This window comes from Myotis myotis, unplaced genomic scaffold (assembly GCF_014108235.1).
Source record: "Myotis myotis isolate mMyoMyo1 unplaced genomic scaffold, mMyoMyo1.p scaffold_m19_p_16, whole genome shotgun sequence".
In the NCBI taxonomy this organism is placed as follows: domain Eukaryota; kingdom Metazoa; phylum Chordata; class Mammalia; order Chiroptera; family Vespertilionidae; genus Myotis; species Myotis myotis.
The window spans coordinates 10,713,025-10,735,226 of NW_023416320.1; the positions used below are offsets into that span (position 1 = coordinate 10,713,025).

At 51.2% G+C, this 22,202-nt stretch overlaps 1 protein-coding gene across 4 annotated transcripts; it reads left to right on the forward strand.

Moving 5' to 3' along the window:
* Window positions 1-9,618: 9,618 nt before the first annotated feature.
* OSR2 (odd-skipped related transciption factor 2) lies at window positions 9,619-21,596 on the forward strand. 4 transcript variants are annotated; one of them, XM_036337849.1, is made up of 4 exons: window positions 9,619-10,042; window positions 13,968-14,731; window positions 15,819-15,918; window positions 16,673-17,263. In XM_036337849.1, the coding sequence occupies exons 2-4, from the start codon at window positions 14,076-14,078 to the stop codon at window positions 16,853-16,855; spliced, it is 939 nt and encodes a 312-aa protein (XP_036193742.1). In that variant the 5' UTR covers window positions 9,619-10,042; window positions 13,968-14,075; the 3' UTR covers window positions 16,856-17,263. The 4 variants fall into 4 exon arrangements, with proteins under 4 accessions (XP_036193742.1, XP_036193747.1, XP_036193746.1 ...); XM_036337854.1 differs by lacking the exon at window positions 16,673-17,263 and adding an exon at window positions 18,474-21,596 and having other exon boundaries at window positions 9,620-10,042; XM_036337853.1 differs by having other exon boundaries at window positions 9,620-10,042; window positions 16,755-17,263.
* Window positions 21,597-22,202: the final 606 nt, after the last annotated feature.

Below are 22,202 nucleotides of genomic sequence, written 5' to 3' on the forward strand. Positions count from 1 at the left end.
AAGACCTGAAATAGCAATGACATCCCCAGAAGAATGGCATCATTATTTCATTGAGTGTATAAATGATAGCTTTAAAGCCTAAAAAAAAAAAATCTATTCATAATAGATCTATTCCATGTATTCTCTAATTACAATGAAATACAACAGCGCACAACAAAATGTAGTGCACAGTACAGTATTCCCACTTTTCAATTAACAGTGAAAATATAGACATTTTCTCTCTAAAAGGCAGATGAATTTGTCTCTAGAAATACTTGTTGCAGCAACTTAATTTCTGTACTCTTGACCACTAAACACGAGACAATGGGTCAGATTTCTTCTTGGTCTCTTCTCTAAGTCCTTGGAGGGGTGCAGCAGTTCTCAACCTGTGGGTCGCAACCCCTTTGGTGGTCGAACGACCCTTTCACAGGGGTCGCTGAAGACCATCCTGCATATCAGATATTTACATTACGATTCATAACAGTAGCAACATTACAGTGATGAAGTAGCAACGAAAATAATTTTATGGTTGGGTCACCACATGAGGAACTGTATTTAAAGGGCCAGAAGGTTGAGAACCACTGGGTTAGAGGAATAATTTAGGATGGTGAGGTCAGTTCATGTTAATGGGTAAGAAAGAATCATAACTACTGATAGCATTGAAATGCATCCATGTCATTAAACCCTCAGAATATCCTTAATTTGAAGATGCAGAAACTGAGGCTCCAACAAGTGGCATGATTTGCCCGAGGTAATAGAGTACTAACTAGAGACCTTGAATCCAGGTTTTCAGATTCATACTATATCATAATTGCCTTTTTACTTGTCTTTCTCCCCTTTAGACCTAGCTTCTTTCCCATTCATTGGTGTATCCCCGGCGCCTATCATAGGGCCTAACATATTAAACATCCTCAATAAATACATGTTAAATGAGTTAACAAGTCTAAAACCCCACTCTGCCAATGCTCCCTTGGTCTGCAAAGGTTCTACAATCCAATGCTCTTAATATATTCCAGGTCACTCCCAGGCCATATGGCCTGTCAAGAGAATGTGGTCAAGGATGAGACAGAGGGGAGCAGGAGTGGTGAACACACCCATATGACACACTTGTGTTCTCCTCCACACTCTCCCGGGCCTGGGTGGGCCCACCACGTAGGGCATTTGGATGTGTGCCTCACGGCCTGGGAGACAACTTGCACTTTGTGTACTTTTCCAGGCAAAGAAAAAGGCAACTGTGGCCTAGCACATTTTAGAAGTGCTGCTGCCTGGTGTCCTGACATCATAGCATCCACCCTGTCTGATTCCTGGAGGCAGGCCCACTTGCCAGGCAGAGCTGGAAAGGGTGTAGAGAAAGGGACTATGGGAAGAGGGGTTAGGCCCTATAACATGAAGTATGTGGCCAAGACAGGCACAGTGACCAGGCATTAGGACACAGTCCATGGGGTAAGAGTCAGGACGTTGTTTGTGTTTTAGGCTTAGAGGCAAAGGTAACAGAGCTCATCACCCCTTGTCAGACCTGGATTCTCTCAAGCCAACTGGATCTGAGTTGGTCCTGTTCGGAGTTTTTCCAAGGAACAAAGAAGATGGGGCCATCCTAGGCGTTTGCCGCTTCCTTTACTCATCCCTCCAACAGGGGTGCCAGAGGAAGAAGGTGTTTTGTTTTTGTTTTTTTCCTTCTGTGGCTCCCTACAGAGTTAAGAGGTGAAAAAAGAAAAAAGGCTTGAGTGAGCTATGATCACTAATCATAAAATCTACAGCTAAATTATCACCTGGCATGCTGGAAATAACATTATTGCAAAATGTTGTCATGATATTAAGGCCTTCCAGTTGGAAAGCCAAAAGTTAAGCCTGTGCTGGCATTCATTTTCCAATAAATGAGTTGGCTTAAACGCGGACTTTCTCTCCTTCACTTGTAAAAATGACCAAAAATGTAACAGAGAGTTCAATAAATGTTTTAAAGATTGCTATTAAGTACAAATACTTCAACAATTTGACAAAACCAGAGTAAAACAACCTTACAAATCCTACCTTCCTTGCCCTTGCCCCCGCCCCCAAGTCAGGAGGAAAGTTCAGGGTCTCAAACAAGAACCCATTTGCCTAGTACCTGGTACATGGTAGACAACTGAAAAAACATTTGGTAACAAGGAATTCTATGTGCCTTATGAGTTGGCACTTTACAGACTTTTTAGAGAGTTTGCTGAGTCGGATTAGATTCAAGAATAGTGTATTAATCCTCTGGGGGACATTCACAGGCAAAGAGCTACAGAGATAGACATTTTCCTTTGTTAAAACTTGTATCTGCATTCAAATATTGGCCTTGGCATTTCCTAACTAAGTGTTGACTGCTTTGAATGTTATGTCAAACCATCTGCACTGGAAAGCAAACTCCTGTTAAGAAATATGATCACAGGTTGTAAAAAGATTATCATGTTCCTGACCATTATACATTTTATATTTTGAAAATCCCCCACAAGAAAGGGTCATATTAAAATAGCAACCCTTTGGCAAAGTGGGGCTGAGTGCTTTTATACAATTTACGACTCTGGTCAACAGGAAAATTCATTTTTGTGTGCATTTTCAGTGGCTTCCCGGCACTGGCTCGCTAAAATGAAACCTTTTTCTCTGAGTCCGAAACTAGGCTAGAAGTTTCTAGTTGACTGGATTTTTGAGAGACTCACCACTGCCTGGGAGGCAAGGTGCCTCTCCCATCCTCACTGCCCCCAACCTGAAAATCTCAGAGGTTCCGGAACCTTAAAGTCCAGGGGAGGCAGCTCTTCACTGGCTGAGGACACATAAGTTCAGGTCAAAGCTCTGGAGAGAAAGTGCAAAGGGAAAGCTGAAGGGAGATAGATTTGGCATAAGAAAACTAGGGAGTATGCATTGCAACCGGATTTTTATATACTCTGGGAGGGGTAAAAAAAACTATTCTCTTATTCCCAAGCAACAGGGAAGGGTAATTGGCCGAATCTTAAAGTGACAAACATGCTGGTCGAGGACCACGACCTCAACACCTGGGGAAGCCTAACCTCCGGACGTTGGGCAGTTCTGGGCAGCAGGACGCAAGATGGGAGCCTTGCCCCACAGAGTCGGTGAGCAGAAGGGGCTTGTCCGTTTCTGCTGTCCTAAGAGTGTCCTGCGCAGCTTGGCTTCAGGAAAATCCAACTGCACGCGGACTTTGAGCCTCGGTCCAAACATGTTCTGGAGATTGCGACACTCCCTCACACACTCCCCCTGCCCGAGCCACACACTCTGACCTAGTGCAGGGAGGGCGGGGAGGGTGTGGGAAGTGTGTGTCAAGGTGAGTGTAGAAGTGTATGCAGCAGGCACACCGCATCCCTAGCAGGTGATGAAAATAGGAGAATAAGGTCAGCCCAGAGGAGAAGACAGTCAAGAGTCCCAGAAGGTCAGACTCTGTAAGATGAGGTGCGATGCTCCTGTTGGGTCCTCACAGGGCATTTCCTGCAATCAGATGGACTAGAATAATAAACAAACAACTGGCCACGAAAGGGGAAGGCACCCCTACTGCTTTCTCTCCCTGCTCTTCTCCTGACACCCGGGACCCCACTCCTTGAAGGGAGGAGTCCCGCCTTGTTCACCTGGGGATGCTCAGCTCGTTTCCAAGGACTTGGGAGATGCCTGGGGAAAGTCAGATGAATGAGAGAGAGAGAGTGATGAATGAGCGAATGAATGAATGAATTAGCTGTCCTGGGCCACAAGTGTTTGAGTGCATTCTCTAGTGGGAAATGAGTAAGGAAGAGAGCCATGGAACAGATAAATCGGACGGGCTCGCAATTGTCCACCTATGTCAGTTTGACCCGGGTCAGCGGTCCTCAGACTTCATTGCGTGCGTCAGAATCACCTGGAAGGCTTGTTCAAATGTCGCTGGGGCCCCACTCCCGGAGGTTCCGACTCAGCAGGTGGAGCTACAGAATCTGCATTTGTAAGAAGTTGCCCCACGTCGCTGCTGCTGTTGAACCACAGTCGAAGAAGTGCGGTTCTGGACCGATCCCAGCGTCCCAGAGAAACGACCTCTGCCTGGAGAATCGGAACCTCCAAGGCAATTCAAGGCCCGGCTTTTAAACAACAACAACAACCCTGGCCGCTGAGGACAGAGAACAGAGCTGCTCAGCTCCAGCTCCGCCAGAGCGCGAGAGCTCATTGGAAATCAAGGTTTTCGTTTGCATGTTCCCAACGTGCAAACGTCGGCAAGTTCATCTGTCAAGTGTAAGCCCCGTACGGACAGGTTAGCAGACGCTGCCCTAGTCTTTTCCCAGGACGATCCTTTCGGAGCGCAGGGCTGGGCCAGTCCCACGCGGAGCAGGTGAAGCTGCCCCGAGAAGGCACCATCCGTACAGGTGCCGGGTCTTGCCCTTTGCTGCCGCTTTCTCCTGTAAACCCGGCCTCCCCAGTCCGCTTTCTTCTGTAAACCCGGCCTCCCCAGTCCGCTTTCTCCTGTTTCTCCTGTAAACCCGGCCTCCGCAGTCCGCTTTCTCCTGTAAACCCGGCCTCCCCAGTCCGCTTTCTCCTGTAAACCCGGCCTCCGCAGTCCGCTTTCTCCTGTAAACCCGCCTCCGCAGTCCGCTTTCTCCTGTAAACCCGGCCTCCGCAGTCCGCTTTCTCCTGTAAACCCGGCCTCCCCAGTCCGACTTCTCCTGTAAACCCGGCCTCCCCAGTCCGCTTTCTCCTGTAAACCCGGCCTCCGCAGTCCGCTTTCTCCTGTAAACCCGGCCTCCCAGTCCGACTTCTCCTGTAAACCCGGCCTCCCAGTCCGACTTCTCCTGTAAACCCGGCCTCCGCAGTCCGCTTTCTCCTGTAAACCCGGCCTCCGCAGTCAGCTTTCTCCTGTAAACCCGGCCTCCGCAGTCCGCTTTCTCCTGTAAACCCGGCCTCCGCAGTCCGCTTTCTCCTGTAAACCCGGCCTCCGCAGTCCGCTTTCTCCTGTAAACCCGGCCTCCGCAGTCCGACTTCTCCTGTAAACCCGGCCTCCGCAGTCCGCTTTCTCCTGTAAACCCGGCCTCCGCAGTCCGCTTTCTCCTGTAAACCCGGCCTCCCCAGTCCGCTTTCTCCTGTAAACCCGGCCTCCCCAGTCCGACTTCTCCTGTAAACCCGGCCTCCGCAGTCCGCTTTCTCCTGTAAACCCGGCCTCCGCAGTCCGCTTCTCCTGTAAACCCGGCCTCCGCAGTCCGCTTTCTCCTGTAAACCCGGCCTCCGCAGTCCGACTTCTCCTGTAAACCCGGCCTCCCCAGTCCGACTTCTCCTGTAAACCCGGCCTTCCTAGTGCAGACACCAACCGGCGCCTTGAGCAAAGCACCTGGAATGGAATTCGAAGCTGTCCCTGGAGGCGGGAGCCTGGGCGCTGACCTGGCTCTCTCTGGAGAGGCAAACTGGACACCCGCTTTCCCAGGGGCCCTGAAGGCGAAGGGGCGCCCCGTCCCGTGCATCCCGGGAGCCCGTGCCCTAGGGGCTCCGGTCCTGCCCGCACCCAGCACGTGGCAGAGCCTGCCCGGCGCTTCGGCTCCCGACCCTGGCACCTCGCGACCGGCAGACGGGGCGCCGGCGGCCTCGAGTAGGCTCTGGGCCTTGCTACTGGGGCCCCCGACCACCTCACCCAGAAAAGCCACACCCAGGCCGGCTTGCCCACCCCGGTAGGAGCTCTAGTTAACTGTCCGACCCGGTCTTCGGCCTCCACAGGCAGCTCCCCCTCCCGGGGGACTCGGCGCCCCTCAAGCTGGGAGCAGAGAGGGCCCCCGCCTCGGTCTCCAGCGGGATGGAGCTGAGCGAGGGGCGCAGGCACAGCGAGCGCCCTTGGGCCCAGCACCCTCAGCACCCTCTCCCTGCCCCGGGGCAGAAACCACCCGCGGGCCGGCCTCGGGCTTGGCCCGACTCGGGAGGAGGCTGGGCGCGGGGACTGGACGGCTGGAGGCGGCGGGTGGTCCCCGCGACGCGCTTCCCGACGCACAGCTTCAGATGCTGGGTGGGATGGGGCGTAGGGCGTGGGGAGTGGGGCATCCTTCCCGAGCGCGGCCCCCTGGGAGGCCCTGTGGCCTCTCCGGCAGGGACAGTGTCCGAGGCCGTGGAAAACCCGCCAGCAGAGGAGTCCCTGGGGCCACCCCGTGGGGCGCTCAGCGAGGCCCAGCGGTGGGGGGAGAGCGGCTTATGGGCCCAGACAACAGGCCCAGGCTCTCTCCCCACACCCCTGCCGCGCACGCCATTCTTCCTCCGAATCAAACGGGCCGGGGTGGAGGCGGAAGGATTCCAGCGGCCGGAGGGGTCGCTGGCTGCCCCGCACTCGCACCGGGAGCCAGCCGCCCGAGTGCCCGCCCGCGGCCCGCGGCGCGCAGTGCGCGGACCTCTCCTCCAGGGGGCGCTGCGGGTCTTCTCGCGGCGGCTGAGCTCCCGCGGCGGCGGCGCTGTCCCCTCCCATCCGCGCTGTAAAGCGCCGGCTCGAACTTACTTTTTTAAAAGATAAACTGCTTAGTTTTTGGACCCCCTACGTCCACACCCACTGTTCTGAACCCAAAGCCCGCTGTCCTTCGCGGGCCTCCGCACTGCTCTGAGGCTGAAGTGCACGCTGGGCTCCCAACTCCGCCGGGCGGGCGCAAAGCAGCCTACAGTGCGCGAAGTTCAAATGCAGAAGGTTCCCGCCCTGCGGAGGCTGGGGAAGGCCGGGGGAAAGGGTGGCGAGCCCTCGGAGGTAATGGCAGCTGGGATCCCTTTGGAAAGAATGGGTTCCCGCCATCTGTGTCTTAAAGATTTTAGGACGCCCGCAGCTCGCAGTCCGAGTGGGAAGGCTTGGCGTCTGTCCGACACCTGCTCGCCGCTGCACTGGCAGAGCCTCCTGGGTGGGCCGGGGGTGGGGGGGTGGGGGGGGGGGAGGGGAAGGGACCTGCGCTCGGGCCCCCTCCTCCTGCTCCAACTCCTCCGCGCTTCCTCTCGCTGGCCTTCATCCCGTCCTCCAGGGGCGTAAACTTTCTCAGGCGATCGGGTTTGGGCAGCATCCAGGAGCGCGCCCCTCGTCAGTCTGTTAGCCATTTCCCTGGGAGCGTCCTTGGTGTCAAACGCCTAGAGCCGCCAGGGCAAGAGAAGAAGGAGTCGGCGCGAAAGTCAGAGTGAACTGGCCGCGCGGCTCCGCGGGGCGCAGGGGGAATGGGGCGGCTGCGCGGAGCCGCAGCCCCCGAGCGCCGCTGGGCCGCCGTGGGCTCCGGGACGCCCCTCTGCTCACACCCGGACCCCACAGCTCGCTGGGCCCCGTGGCCAATCTTCCGCGCCAGGAGGTGTCGCCCGCAGAGCCCGGCAAGTGAGGCGGTTCCTGGGTGGGCCCCCACCACGTGTGCGCCCTAGAGGCCGGTGTGGACCTTCGGGCTCGCCGGGCTGCGCGTGGAGGAACTCCGGGGCCTGCCGCGGGTGGGCGCGGAGGGGACTCCCGGGAGCCTGGCGCGCTGTGCGGCACCGGGCTCAGCCTCGGGCTCGCCCTCGACGTGGGTCGCGCACCTGCCGACGGAGTTGGCCGGGCCTGGAGTCTGCGGGAACACGCAGCTTCCCGCACAGCCCGGAACTCGCCGGCTCCTCCCTACCTTTCAAGCAACCGCAGCGCTCGGGGCCAGCGTGGCCCAGACTCCATTGTGGGACGTCGGAGGCGCGGGTGGGCGAGGTAAACGCATTTAGGGAAAAGCCGAGGCTCAGGAGGTTTGCAGAAAGAGGGCGCAGCTCATGGGTGGTTGTAAATTCTGTCTACTTTGCGGGGAGAAGCAGGCGGTTTCGCACCACACACACACACACACACACACACACACACACACACACACACACACACCCGTAGGAAGGTGTGAAGTCCGCCCCTGGGGAATTGCCACCACTTTAGTGAAAAGGAAATGCAACGCGTAGGAACACTCTTCAGGTCACCACCCCTGGCGTGCGTGTCCTGGGGGTCTGAAAGAAGAGAAAGTTCCCTCCAACTCTTCCAAATTGAGAAAAGCTGCGGAAAGAATGAGGCGGTTAGAGAGAGGGGACCACAGGCATCCCGGTAGCTGGAGCTCAGGACGGAGCACTAAAATGAAAGCACCCCTATAGAAGCCACCAGGGAAAACGTTTAAAAGAAAAATAAAAAATAAATCCTGAGCTCTTAGACGTTCTACTGCTTTCATGCTGTTTGTCAAATCTCCTTCGCAGCCGTTCAACACTGAAGGATATTAAACACCCAGGTCTGCCTTCCGAGCTCACTTTTTAACCTTTGCGAATTGGAAATTGGAAAGGAGAAAAGATCTGCTCTCCCTGAATTATGTTTTACCCCAAAGGAACGAAAAATTCTATCCACCTCGGCATAAATGACATAGAATTGTATCTTCATAAACTAACATCTCATAGCTTCTACCTGCCCGCCTCCCTCATCACTAGTTCACCTTTTGACAGTGTTTCGTCTTATATTTTTGTCCACTTCCTTGCACGATTGAGATTATTTTAATTGCTCTCTGAGGTGGCACATCCAAAACCACTTTTTTGGCGGAACACTTGAATTGTACAGCCTGTTGGCTGGAAGATCTGTGCCCCCAAAACGAGGGCTTGCCAGGGGGCTGAGGCAAATCCCCTCCCCCGGCAAAGGGCTGGAAGAAGGACGCTTTGCTCAGGGTTGCTCAGCCAGATCTCATCTGCAAAGAGGCTGCTTCAAATGAGTGTGTGTGACTCGGTCACCCCACTTCCAGAGGAGCTGAAGGGCTTTCTGCAGTTCCTCTCTCCCAGGACCAAACCTGTAGAAGAACCTGAAAAATGTATCACTACACTTCAAACTCGATGAAGGTTCCTGGCGACTAAACAATGAGCTCTACTTTTATTATTTTATTTTTATGTTTTGGCTGGGAATGAAGATGTACATGTTTTGAGACGCTAAAATAGTATGTTCCTAAATTTTGTAAATGATCGTTCCTCACCCAATTCCAGGCGGATTCTTTATTTACCAATGCGTTGCAGAAGCCCACCTCTTTAAGTCGCTTCACTGCTTAGGAAACGTACACTGGCTGATGAAAGCTTAGATATTGGGAGACGTGTCTTCTGGGATATTCCACCATATGCCTTTCCAGGCATTAAGAAATTAGCCATTGTCACCTCAAAAGCAAACTGTTTAGACAACAGGTGAAAGCAGACAACACATGTAGTCAAAATTGACCCAAGAATATGTACAACACTGGTGTTTTAAATTGGGGGGAGGGCGCTACATGCTGAAGAATACAATCTAGAACTGATTGCTTTTACCCTACGAAGAAGCCGGTTATGTTAAACGTGCTAAGATGTGGACGTGAACTCGGCGAGAGTTCCAAGTAAAACTACAACATGTCCTTCCGTTCCCCTGTGGGGTCTTCCAGAGGCAGAAGGCCAGTGGCTCAGTTTGTAACACTAAGGAAAAGTGGCAGAGAGAAGGAAAGGGGTGGGCGTTGTGTTTGTGTGTCGGTTTTGAACTGAGTCACCTTCGCCTCTCGCTGGGAAACCTCGGGCAAACCTGTGCCTTTAAGACTCAGTTGCTATCCAAACACAAGTAAACAGAGTGGACCATTCGCGGGCGCCGGGCGCGGAGGCGGAGCCTGGGAGCGGTGGGCCCCGCGCGGCGGCGGGACGCCCGCCCGGAGGGGAGGCGGGGCCGCTACTAAAGCCCCGGACTCCCGGCCGCGAACAGCCTAGGGAGGGACGCGGGCGGGGACGGAGCTCGACGCACTCGCTGCCGGAGGGTGATGGCCCTGCGAGGGGGCAGACTGCGACTCCATCCGGAGTCCGCCAGAGGCTCGCGGAGGCGCGGGGTTCCGGGCGAGCGCTGAGCGCCGGCTCCGAGCGCCGCGGGTCTTTACGCATTCCACGTCCACAGACTCCGACGAAGGCGAGGATCCACTCTCGTTTTTTTTTTTTTTTGTTTTTTTTTTGGCGGCTCGTAATGCTCCAGAGAATGTCCGCGGCTGCCGGGACTCCGTGCGGAAAGAGACGTTTGCCCGGCGTGGACCCAATGACCTTTTCAAGCTGTGCGCCTCGCAGCCTGGAGCGGGTCTGAGCGGCGCGGCGCCGGCGGACCTTTCCGCGGGAGGTGAGTGTCCGCCCTGGGAAGGGACTGCAGGCTCCCTGAGAAAGGAAGGGTGCCGGGGGCGCCGATTCTCGGCCGGCGGTCCACAAGTTCAGAAATTGTGAGAAGGGATCCTGTGGATGCGATCCTGGGCATTGTTTCTCATTTGTCTGCTCCCAGGCGCGTCATTCCCAGCGAACACCCATGGACACACACTTGTATGTACAGTTTTTAGTTTTGTTGTGCAACATTTAATCCAAGCATTCATCGGGTCTTCTTATAAAAGCTGATCAGCATACCCTGAGATTAAAAAAAAAACCGTTGCCCCAGGTGCCCTAGGATTCCACCTCCACCCGTCCCAGGGCAGCCGCGGCGCAGCGCGGACGGGCCGGGACACACAGCGCCCGCCTAGCTCACGCGTTTCAAAAGGGAAGTCATAGCTCAACCCTAGGTAACTCTCCAACCTTGTGTTGTTGGCCTTTTTGATTATCCTCTCACCCTCCAGTTCTGGAGGAGGGGGCGGGAGGCAAATACCCCCGAGTCTGAAATGCTTGGATCCTCAAGAAATAGCAGCAGCAGCAGGAGTTGCGGTTGTAGAAAGGAGGAGGGAGAAAAGGGTGTTTGTGGAGGGAGCGCTGGATCCGTCTCCCTACCTGTTAGCAGAGAACAAAAGGGGGCTGGCGTTTCCCGGAGCGAGACGCCTCAGACAGCTCGTTCCTCTGCAAAACAAACTGCAGTCCCGAGCAGAACAAGAAAATTACTCACGCAGGGGGAGCGAGGGAGCAGGGAGAAACAGAACCCTTATGCGGAAGGCATCTTAATTTAATTAACTCCTTGGGAAGGCAGAGGCGCTGCACAGGGGCAGGGACTTCGCTGGCGGTTTTTTTTTTGTTTTTTTTTTCTCAGTTCACCTGATCCAGTCTGGCCATTTTTATTTCACTTTTTCAAAATGACCTCCTTAGATCCACTTGGACTGTAGCCTCTCTGATTTATGTGAAAATCCCATTGTGCCATTTGGGCTGAAATTCAGCGAGCCCATCCATCTATCGGTCAGTCCTCTCAGACACCCACCACAGGTTTTAGCAGATGACCCCTGACTGTATATTATTTTTAGATAATTCAGTGTAACAACACTGTTACCTAAAAGCGAGACTCCTTATCCAATTACCATATCACATACCCCTTTCTTCTCCAATGCTCTGAAAGCTTCACGGAACTGAAATTAGCATGTACACATCTCACTTGTTGACAGCCAGTGGGCTAAATTTTACAAAACTTCTGTACATGCCTGGAAATTCCTGTGAAGAAGAGTGATGAAAGAAAACCAGCCCCAGCTCCACTGAAATACTTCTGTATTTTCATTGGTTTAAATTTCTTTCCTTGCAAAATTAAAAGTAACCAATGGTCCCAAAGGGCCTGGTGGAGAAATGACAGCAAACGATAACTGTTATTGCTTGAGACAGAGTATGGGAACTCCATGCTCAACTCCAGACAAAACGAAAGTACTGTAGCTCTCTGTAGATCGACTTAAAATTTTTTTTTGACATATATTTCCAGCAACTCGGCGGGAGAGTGGAAATCTGAACTCCCTAATTATTTATGGCAAAAATGTTAGGTGGATATTTAGGGTTGTCCTGTTTGTAGAAGGGGTTCAGACGTCACCCATGGTCTGCTCCTCTGTGAAGAAACCATTTGTCCTGCAAATTAAAATGAACACAGACTGTGAAATAGCACTTGTGTACCCCCATGAAGCTGAATGACAATGGAATCTTTAATTTTTGTGTTACGAACCATTAGGGGGAAAAAAGGGAAGGAAGATGGCATTCAACTTTATGCTGGCAGGACATGTAACCTTTATGGCAGAGTCCACTTCGTGTATTTGGAATCGAAACCACAAGTTGTGGTAGTCCTGCAACTGGCAACACACACACACACACACACACACACACACACACACAGAACATGGTGGGAGTTGTGCTTGCCTCCTGTATTTATTTCTAAGAAATCTGGGAATACACCCAAATAATAATTTTGGTTTCCTCTCTATCCGGGAGGCTGCTTTTTAACACTAGTGGGGGGGGGGGAGACTATTTTGAATCTCTTCTTGGCCCTCATTATGCAAGAAGGAAATAAAGGTGCAATTTATTTTAATGGAAGAGGAAATAATCAGATAGGTTAGCAGGGATTGAGGAGAATCCTTTTTCTAATCTCTCTAGGAGAGGTCTGGAGGGGTTGCCACTGAACAAAACTGAATCGTGATTTGTGGTGGGAAAGTTTGTTCCGAAAGGAGGTTTACGGTTTCAGTTGAATGGTCTGACTGAGACCCTCTGACTGTTACACACCTCTCATTAACTCCAGGCCTGAACTCCCAGACCGCATACCACCAGGCAGAAGCGGCTCATTAATAAATCCCTGTCTCTGAGCCTTTCCAAGCAGAGGAGGAGGGAGTGAAGGTGTGGGCCTGGTGGAGGCAGCCAGACCGCCTTGCCAGAGCGCTGTGTCATTAGCGCGGCCCCCTACGTCCGCCCTCAGAGCCACTGGCAACACCACACACAAGAGAAGAAAACTCAGGGGCAGAAGTGGGTGGGTGGAGAGGGGAGGCTAAACAAACTCTCCCACCTTTCTGCTGGTTTCAACAGCCAGGCGGAAAGGGGGATGGCTCAGCCGGGCCGCCAGCTCCTCTCCAGGGACAGCTTGTAGCAATGGAGTCCCGCACCTGGAGAGCCGCCCTCGGAGACAAGGTGCGGTTCCGAGGAGCCTGCAGAACCCGGTGCTATGAAGGGGTAGGCCCACCCTGAATGCACGCGAGGTGCTTCTGGGAACCTGGTTCCGAAAGCAGACCTCCGTGTTGCCATTGGGGGCGCAGGGAGAGCAGAGTGTGCGCGCCCTGCCTGGGCCCAGGCCGCAGACCTCGGCCCCGCGTCCAGGTGGCAGGAGCACCGAGCACGCGTCTCCAGGGGCAGAAACAAGCTTCCTCCAGGCCGCCAGGACCTCACTGAGCCCGCCGCTGCGGCCCCCCTGCGGCTCCTTCCCCTTCCCTCCCCAGGGAGCCCGCTCTCCACCCTTTCCTCCCGAGGTCTCCTCGGGGTAGGAGCCGCTCCGGGGGACCAGGTCGGGAAGCCGCTCGAGCCTTCCTGGGGCTTGGCGCTCCACCCGGGAGAAGGGTTTCGGGCCTCAGGGACGTTCCCAACCTCCCCCACCTTCTCCCCGGGAGCCGAACCATCTGGAAGGGATCTTGGTGGGGGGTGGGAGTGGAAGGCCCCTGGGAAGGCGGAGGCGATTCCTGGTGGAACCCGGCCCCGGAGGTGTCACTTTTCTTTCCTGCGGCCCGTCACGGCTGATGAATGGGACGGAGGCAGAGGAAGGAAAAAGAAAACCTCCGAGGTCAGCGCGGGGCGAAGCGGGCCTCTCCGAGTGCTCGAGGGCCCGGGAGCACGAAGCACCCCCAGCTGCGCTCCCGGCACCCGGGCCACTGGGCCCGGCCAAGTGCGGGGCGCACCGGGAGGAGCCGCCGCGCGGGGCTGGGCCGGGTGGGACCCCCAGCCCGTCCTTCTCGGGTAGCTCCCAGGCGGCAGGGGCTGAGCCGGGGCCTGCGTGGTGTTGGCATCAGGGTTGTCGGGGGTTGACTGAGCTTCGCTAGACAGGGTGAGGTGGGAGGGCTGGACCCGGCGCTGCCTCTGCTGGAGCGCCCCTGCCCCCTTCCTTCTCCCGGACCTGAGTCTCCAGCTCCATCCCTGCAGGAGCCCGACCTTCCTGTGGGTCCCCAGCTCAGCTCACAGGGGACCTTTCCTGGCCCGCCTGACGCGGAGGAACACCACCTCTTCGGGGCGCGGGAGGAGGGTGGGGAGGACTTAGAAGGAAGGTGTGGTAACTCGCGCCTGCGCCAAAGTTCAGACCGAGCTGGTTTGGATAACAATCACGACTCTGCCTCTCTCCCTGTCATTTTCAGGGTGTCTCTGCTGTCGTCTCTCTGGGTTTTCACGGGAGCCCCACACCCACGCGCCTCTGAGTCCTGGAAGAAAGGGGCGGCTCCCTGCGCCCCCCGGAAGCCCGGAAAATGGGGAGCAAGGCCCTGCCGGCGCCCATCCCTCTCCACCCGTCGCTGCAGCTCACCAACTACTCCTTCCTGCAGGCCGTGAACACCTTCCCCGCCGCCGTGGACCACCTGCAGGGCCTGTACGGGCTCAGCGCCGTGCAGACCATGCACATGAACCACTGGACGCTGGGGTACCCCAACGTGCACGAGATCACCCGCTCCACCCTCACCGAGATGGCGGCGGCGCAGGGCCTCATGGACGCGCGCTTCCCCTTCCAGGCTCTGCCCTTCACCACTCACCTCTTCCACCCCAAGCAGGGAGCCATCGCCCACGTCCTCCCAGCCCTGCACAAGGACCGGCCCCGCTTTGACTTTGCCAACTTGGCCGTGGCCGCCACGCAAGAGGACCCCCCGAAGATGGGCGAGCTGACCAAGCTGAGCCCGGGGCTGGGCAGCCCCATCTCGGGCCTCAGTAAATTGACTCCGGACAGAAAGCCCTCCCGGGGGAGGCTGCCCTCGAAAACGAAAAAAGAGTTTATCTGCAAGTTTTGCGGCAGACACTTTACCAAATCCTACAACTTGCTCATCCACGAGAGGACCCACACGGACGAGAGGCCGTACACGTGTGACATCTGCCACAAGGCCTTCCGGCGGCAGGACCACCTGCGGGATCACAGGTGAGATGGAGCCGGAGGTTGGCCGCGGGAGGTGCGGCGAGGTCGCCCTAAATACCAAAGCCTCAGAGGCACCCCGAGTGCCACGGAAAGGCCCGCTCAACTAGCCTGGATCCCAGAAGGCCCCAGCGACCCGCCAGTAGTTACCTTTTCCCCTCACCGGCCATTGCTGCGTTCTAGTTCGGGATGCACGCGGGAGGTCCTTTTTTCAGGCTTTGGCAGCTAAAACCGGGTGGGGTGGTTTTGGTTGCTGCGATCGGTTTCTCAGTTTCCTCCAGGTCGCCCTTGGGGTGGGGGTAGCAGGTAAAGCCTGGGGACCCCAAATCCCACAATGGCAGCCTGGAGACCATTTCTGGATGTCTACTCTGGGCCACCCCCAACTGGGTTCCCTCCCTTCCCTATCCCCTACCCCCACGCCAGCGTGCTCTCCAGAGCCTAACGCCCGGACCTTCTACCTTTTACATTTATTTGCGGAGGTCGGTCTTGAGATCCCAGAATTTAGGCACAGTTACACCCCCCACCCCCGCCCCGCCCCGCCCTCAGGAGCTTAAACTCTGCATTAATCAACGGCAATTGAAGAAATACTAGAAACGTTAATGTTTTCATCCGGTAAAAACTTCCCAGGAGTGGGGGGTGGGGTATCTCTCTTGGGACTCCACTAGCTGTTTGTTACCCAAGGTGGGACTTGAGTGCCGATCCTCCGTGGCTGGTCGGGGATTCGCTAAAGTCAGTCCCCACCCCACCCCCCCAACTCCCCCTCGCTTTACGTCTTGATTTGGCCCGTTTAAATCCCTGGCGAAATCCTAGAGGCCCAGAAGGACTCTCTCGGCAGGATTTCGAGCTCCAGAATACGCCAGAGAGGGCGATCAAGTGTAGATAAAACCTACGTCCAGTGAATGTTGGGAAGAGTCTGTTAGTTGAGGTTAACCATAAACAGAATTACACAGGGGGGAAAAATACAATCTAAAAACATACATAATGGGATCCTGTTTCTTTTGTCCTTTCATGACGTCGAGTTCAGTAATTGTCAAAAGAGTCTGCTCTCTGTGGTGGGAAAGCCATTTCAATGAAACCTTATATTGATTTCCAGGTATATTCATTCCAAAGAAAAGCCCTTCAAGTGTCAGGAGTGTGGGAAAGGATTTTGTCAGTCTAGAACTCTAGCCGTTCACAAAACTTTACACATGCAGGTAAGTTTGTTTTCTTGTTAAAAGCAAAACAAAAACAGTGACTGGTTCCGTTTTATCATGTTTGCTCGACAAAAGGTGTTCAGTGGCAGAGTCTTCCTCTCAAAAGACTCTATTTAGATTATTTTTTCTAGGTGGGAAAAGCAATACTCCGCTTTTTTTATACATAAAATTAATCCCATTTAACATAAAACAGTGTTATGTTTTCTTAAAGAACAGGCCACTCTATTCTACATCCTAATTTTAGAATTATTATTATTATTATTATCCCATCTGCCCTGCATGTAAGGCTTTCGTGTTTGGGAGGAAATAAAGGTAATTTTGATAATGGAGTCATGGTGAAATCCCATATGCTCTCTCTTTCCCAGGGGCCTCATAATTTGTAGTGTTCAGAACATGGAGGAATAGTTTAATTTTCCAGCAAAGAGGAGACTTATTACCCGGGAGAATGTCGTTCCTTAAGAGAGGATTAGAGTTTTTCCTTCCCCCTTTTCCTGCCCGTGACATGGTGATGAAATGTAAAGAGCTGGCAATCACAGAGCCCACCGCGGTGGCCAGCAGCCCCGTTATCAGTGTAATCGGCCCCGCTGTGTGCCTGCGCGTGTGTGTTAGCGATTGGAGGATTAGGGGCAGGGATTTGTGCCCTCTTTTGTTGCCGTGCGTGCGTGTGTTATGTGATACCAATGAGACAACTATTGAGAAGGGTGCGGTGGTGGTGTGAAGTATTAATCCCTTTGCTTGCTTCACATCTGAACAGGAATCTCCACACAAATGCCCCACATGTGGAAGAACCTTTAATCAGAGAAGTAATCTGAAAACTCACCTTCTCACCCATACAGACATCAAGCCCTACAGCTGCGAGCAGTGCGGCAAAGTGTTCAGGCGAAACTGTGATCTGCGGAGGCACAGCCTGACTCACACCCCGCGGCAGGACTTCTAGAGAAGCCCAGGATCTGTCCCCGTGCCCCCCTGCTCCCCTCTCCCCAGACACCCCTCCACACCTCCCACCCGGGGGTTCCACCCCGCCCCCCCCCCCCTGCAACCCTTCACTGACCCCAGCTCTGCCCTTGCTGCAGCCGCACCTGCAGCTCCAGGGAGTTAACTGAGCTTCTGGAGGACTGAGAACTGTAGACAGCCACACACGTACATCCCTTCACAAAGAGCATATGCGAGTTCCTTGTAGATATGCACAGCTCATTTTAGAGCTCTGTACATAATGTCGTGGGTCTTGGTGTTGTTGTTCTGTTTGTTTTTGTATCTTGTTGGATGCACCTGGATATGGAAAATGGAAGCCAAATTTATCTTTAAAGACTGTATTTTCAAAATAAAACTTTTTTCTTGTTTCAACTCTCCTGCAAAGGGTCTTGCTACTTAGCCTCTGTTTTTCCTCTGTGCTCTGCAAGAGTGGGCTGCCTCCTAAATAGCCAGTATCGATGGGTATATTTCCCCCCTAGGCTTTAAAAACAAGACCTGCAGTTCTCTTACTGGAACTTCAGCTCTTCCCTTTTTGTACTGTGGCATTTTGGAGTTGGACAGCTGTGCTGTCCTTTCGTATTATTCCTTCAGATAAAAGCAACATAGTTATTATTAATAAGCTGCAAGTCCAATGACTGCCCCACTTAAAAGCACAAGGTGGGAAAAAGCATACGAAAAAAGAAGAAAAGGAACTGCTCACCATTTCATTTCTTTAAAGTCCTTGACCTAGTGTCAAAGTTTATGATGGGCAACTTCTCTTGCCATTAGACTTTGAACACTGTGATTTAGCACTATAGACAGACTTTACCCTGCCTTCAGGGGAGAGGTCTAAAACCTGCAGAACACGGGGGTGGGGGGGGGGTAAGGGGGGAAAACTACAACCTTAAGAAGATGGAGGACTAGAGGAGAAGAGAGAGGCCACTTGGCTGTGTTTGCACACAATATTTCTTTCCGAGGGTAGAGAACTTTTCTTCCAGAAGTTTCGGATTTCTCTGCAAAGCAAACTGAGTTAGGCCACCAGCAGGGTTTCTGTCACTAGTTGGCCTTTTGTCCCTGGGAAAGTGCCAGAAGTACAAGTGACTCTGTGTATAGAACTCATGGCAAATCTGTAATCACCTTCTGAGGCATTTCAACTTTTCCCAAATGGCTTCTGGGGAATATGACACTGATAGAATGACGACCCTGTGTAGGATTTGGGAGGAGGACTTTGGCTGCAGGTAAACAGTAGTACGATGCGGAGTCTGGAAGGAATAATCACTGAACTTAAAGGGGGAACATCAGAGGAACCTGTAATCCCGTGGCCCAGTAGGGTCTCACAAACTTTAATACTGAACAGCAGCGTGAATTAGATATTTTCAGAGGTTTTTTTTTTTTTTTCCACATTTGTACATTTGTGTGGAATGGCATGTTTTATGTTCAGAGTGATACTAGGCAACATGTCCTATATTTGCACCTTACAATCCTCCAGAAAGGCAGGTAGGGATTTGAGGACTAGATTCAAAATTTCTCACCAGTGCCCTGTTCAATAGGACTGACAAGGAGTTTTCAAAATTGTTCTGACTCACTGCTTCCTCTGTTCTCAGGGGAGCTAGCTGGAAGTCACTTCTGCTTCTCATGAGAGATACCTCTCTTCAACAAAGTGTCTACTCACCAGCCTGTGTGTCTACTACCCGCACAAATGCATTTCCCAACATGGGATGGGCCTAAAGGCTTCACTGAGGAGAGAGGACAAGGACGGGTGCATATGTGTGTGGTATTCAGAGGAATGAGACTGTTTGTTTTCTTTTGTTTGTATAGAATTAACTCGGTGACCTCCCTATCCCTACTCTCTCAAGATCCTGCCCACTTTGGCACAGAAGATTTGAATGCTTTGGGCAGGGTTACACATGGACTGTCCCTAAAGCTTTCCTAATCCTGCAGGCTTTTTCCATGTGGTCAGTTTCACAGCCCCACCCACCTCGACTGACTACAAGCTTCAACAGTTCCATTGCACAGGCTTCAGTCACATTATCAAAGAATGGCTCTTGCTCACCATCAAGCTCAGGCGTAGTCTTGAAGTCCCTGTCACAGGGATCTGGAGATAGGTATAACCAGAAAACGATCCCTCTTCATTTGTCTTTGTTGAAAAAATGGGAATCAGAAGCGAATGAGGAAAATCAGAGAAGAAAGTGGAGAAAGCATTTCCCCTTTCGATATATACATTACTTCACAATTTAAGGCTAATTTATCTATGCAGTCATTAATTTAACAAATGCTTATTATGTTCTTTTCATTTGCCAAGCCCTGTGCTTGGTTCCAACGATTTTCATGATCAGTTTCTGCCTTTCCATATCTGGTGGGACATTTTAGAATAATTTAAAAATCTCTAATAGGACTTAGTTTTATAGCTACCCTCAACCTACACTCTTCAGGATCTCAGGTGAACTTTAGAACAGTGGGTTCCTCTTCAAATTCTGAGTGTTGTTTCTTCTTTAGGATGTCCAAGTGTGCAGGAAGTGAATCTTACATGAGACAAACTTATGAGACATCATAGAGAAAACGATACATCTTATCTTATGATATTGGTCTGATGCGCTTTTTTTTTTGGTGGTTTTGGGGTTTTTTTGGTGAGCTTTTTTGCATAGAGAAGAGTCATTCTTTGAGTTTTAAGATTAGTTTTCCTTACAGCCTCTATCATAGTCAACTCATGAATTAATACTCCTGGCCAGAAACCAGAGTGAGAAATATCACAAGTCACAACCGCAGTGTGGAAGACCTTTATGAGCACTGTACTGAGCTATGACTTTAATCTCATTTTACAATCTCTGTGCGGGGGCGGGGGCAGGGGATTAAAAATAATTTCTAAATATGAATTACGTTGTAAAGTAATTGTTACTCTAAAGTTACCAATGTGTGTTAAGTCCACTTATTGGTGCTAATATTTACATAGGGGTTATTGTGGCCTCGTGCTTTATAATGTAGTCATTAAGATTACTGTGTTGCCCAGGCACATCCTCTTTTACATTAGAAGGCCTTTCCAAAATTTGACTCTAGGACAACTAAATATTTAAAAAGTAAACAAATCTCAAATCTCAGATCATAAGTAGGCCCAAATACAACTAGTGATGAAATCAGAGGCAGTTAATGCGAGTCTCTTCTACTGTTCATTTGTCAGATGTTAGCATAGGCATTTAGATTTCTTCCCTTAAATCATGTTCAATCAAGTACCCTTGCCCCAAATTTGATTCTGGAAGGGTCAGTCTACCCCTGGAAGGCACTTGGGAAACATTAGTTCTTTACTATTGTCAACATGATAGACGAGATGCATTTGGATTAAACACAGTGTAGAAACTATAGCAAATTTTAATATGAAAGGGTATTACCATGGCATGATGGTTGCCTTTCTTATTACCAAAGTAATTTTATTATTATTATAATAAAGAAATTTTTAAAAATAAAGCCTTGTAAAAGAAATTTGAAGCCTTGCCATATATTGCAAGCAGGAATGGCTTTGTATTTTGGAGGATTATTTGTGTTCATCTTTATTTGTATGTTATATTGAGACCATATTTCCCAATTTTTCCTTCTGAAATGTAACTTGCCACTGATAAGCACCTCTGCTGACAGCAATGAGCAATACAGGGAGTGGAGATTCAGAATGATTCAGCTTTGATGACCTGAGATAGTTCATGTTTATTCCTGCTCCCTTTCTTTATTGCTTTTTGGTCCTGCCCTTCCCCCTCCCCCCTCCCCACCTAACATAAATTACATTAGTATCTAAGCAAGTACCTTTTTTCTTGAAACTATTCAAGGCAAAAACTGATAGTGAAAACCAGTAACACAAATATATCACAAGAAGAAAAATTTTAAGGTAAATTATAATGCTATATCTCTTAGGATGCTTTCTACCTACAAGAAACAGAAAAACAGACTAAAAGTGGCTTAAACAATAGGGAATTTATTTTCTTCCATAAAAAAAGTCTCAAGGTAGGGTTCAGGGATGTGTAATTAATTGGAGTGACAGGATCATCCAACGCCCAGTTCTTCTTACTTTTCTCTTCTGTATCTTTTGTGCGTAATTGCTCCCTTCATGGACAGAAGATGGCTGCAAAAGCTCCAACCATCAGCTCTAGTACTTCATTCTCACACACATTCCATAGGCAGAAAAAGGGGTTATCTCTTTCTTGTTTCACTTTTTGAGAACTAAGAATGTCCTCCATAAGTCCAACCTGTCTACTTGCTCTCATATATTATTGGCCAGAATTAATTCACTTGCCCCTTCCTCAGCCAATCACTGACATGGAATTATAACCATGATTAACTAAGACTAAAATTCACCTTTTATGCATGGAAATGGAGGCAGTCTTCCTAGGAGCCCTTGGCTGCCTGAAAACACCTGAGTTCTGCAAGCAAGGAAGAAAGCAGAACTGGTTGTTATTAATATTAAACAGATGTTAAAAATGAGGATTCCATGGACAACCTTATGTTAGGACTAGATGCCTGGTGCATGAGATTCATGCACAGGTAGGGTCCTAGGTGTGGCTTGTGATCAGGGCCAATCAGGGCCTTCTGACTGCCAACTGGGGCCTCCCTTCCCCAGCTGCCTGCGGCCAGCAGGGGCATCCCTTTGTTCTGTGCCGCCTCCTGGTGGTCAGCGCACATCATAGTGAGCAATAGAACTCCTGGTCGAACTCCCGTGGGGACACTTTGCCTCTTAGTCTTTTATATAGATAGATATGCTTATATTACTACTAGAGGCCCGGTGCACGAAATTTGTGCACGGGTAGGGTCGCTAGGCCTGGCCAGCTGGTCGCCTGCCATTTTCTGCACCGCCCCCTGGTGGTCAGTGCACATCATAATGAGTAATCGAACTCCTGTTCTCCCGGTTGAACTCCCAAGGGAACAATTTGCATATTAGCCATATATATATATGAAGGATACTCAATGGCATATACAATATTATCCAAACTAATTAAATAAAACCTCTAAACAAAAAAACTAAGCATAAACAAAGACTAGCAGAAAATATACCAAAATATTAATAGCAGCTATTCATGAATAACAAAAAATTTTCTTCTCCTTTTCTTATTTTCAACTCTTCTACAATGACCATGTGTTACTTTTATAAAGAAAACAAAGTAAAAAAAAACCACAAAAACCAACATTATTTTAAAATCCAAGATAAAAACCTTAATTTCCTCAATATTTTTGGTTTTTCATCTTGCTTTATTGCCTCTGACCAGTCTTGTCTCTTTTCATGCACACCCACACATACTTCTTCTAAACCATCCCTTTAATTTAGTTACACCTTACTTTCTAGTTTCCTTTTCTTT

Bases quoted from the DNA above. Each gene is read 5' to 3' on its own strand.
- OSR2 (XM_036337849.1), top strand. From the start codon at position 14,076: ATGGGGAGCAAGGCCCTGCCGGCGCCCATCCCTCTCCACCCGTCGCTG. The intron at 14,732-15,818 runs GTGAGATGGAGC...ATTGATTTCCAG, and splicing joins GACCACCTGCGGGATCACAG to GTATATTCATTCCAAAGAAA. The intron at 15,919-16,672 runs GTAAGTTTGTTT...ACATCTGAACAG, and splicing joins ACAAAACTTTACACATGCAG to GAATCTCCACACAAATGCCC.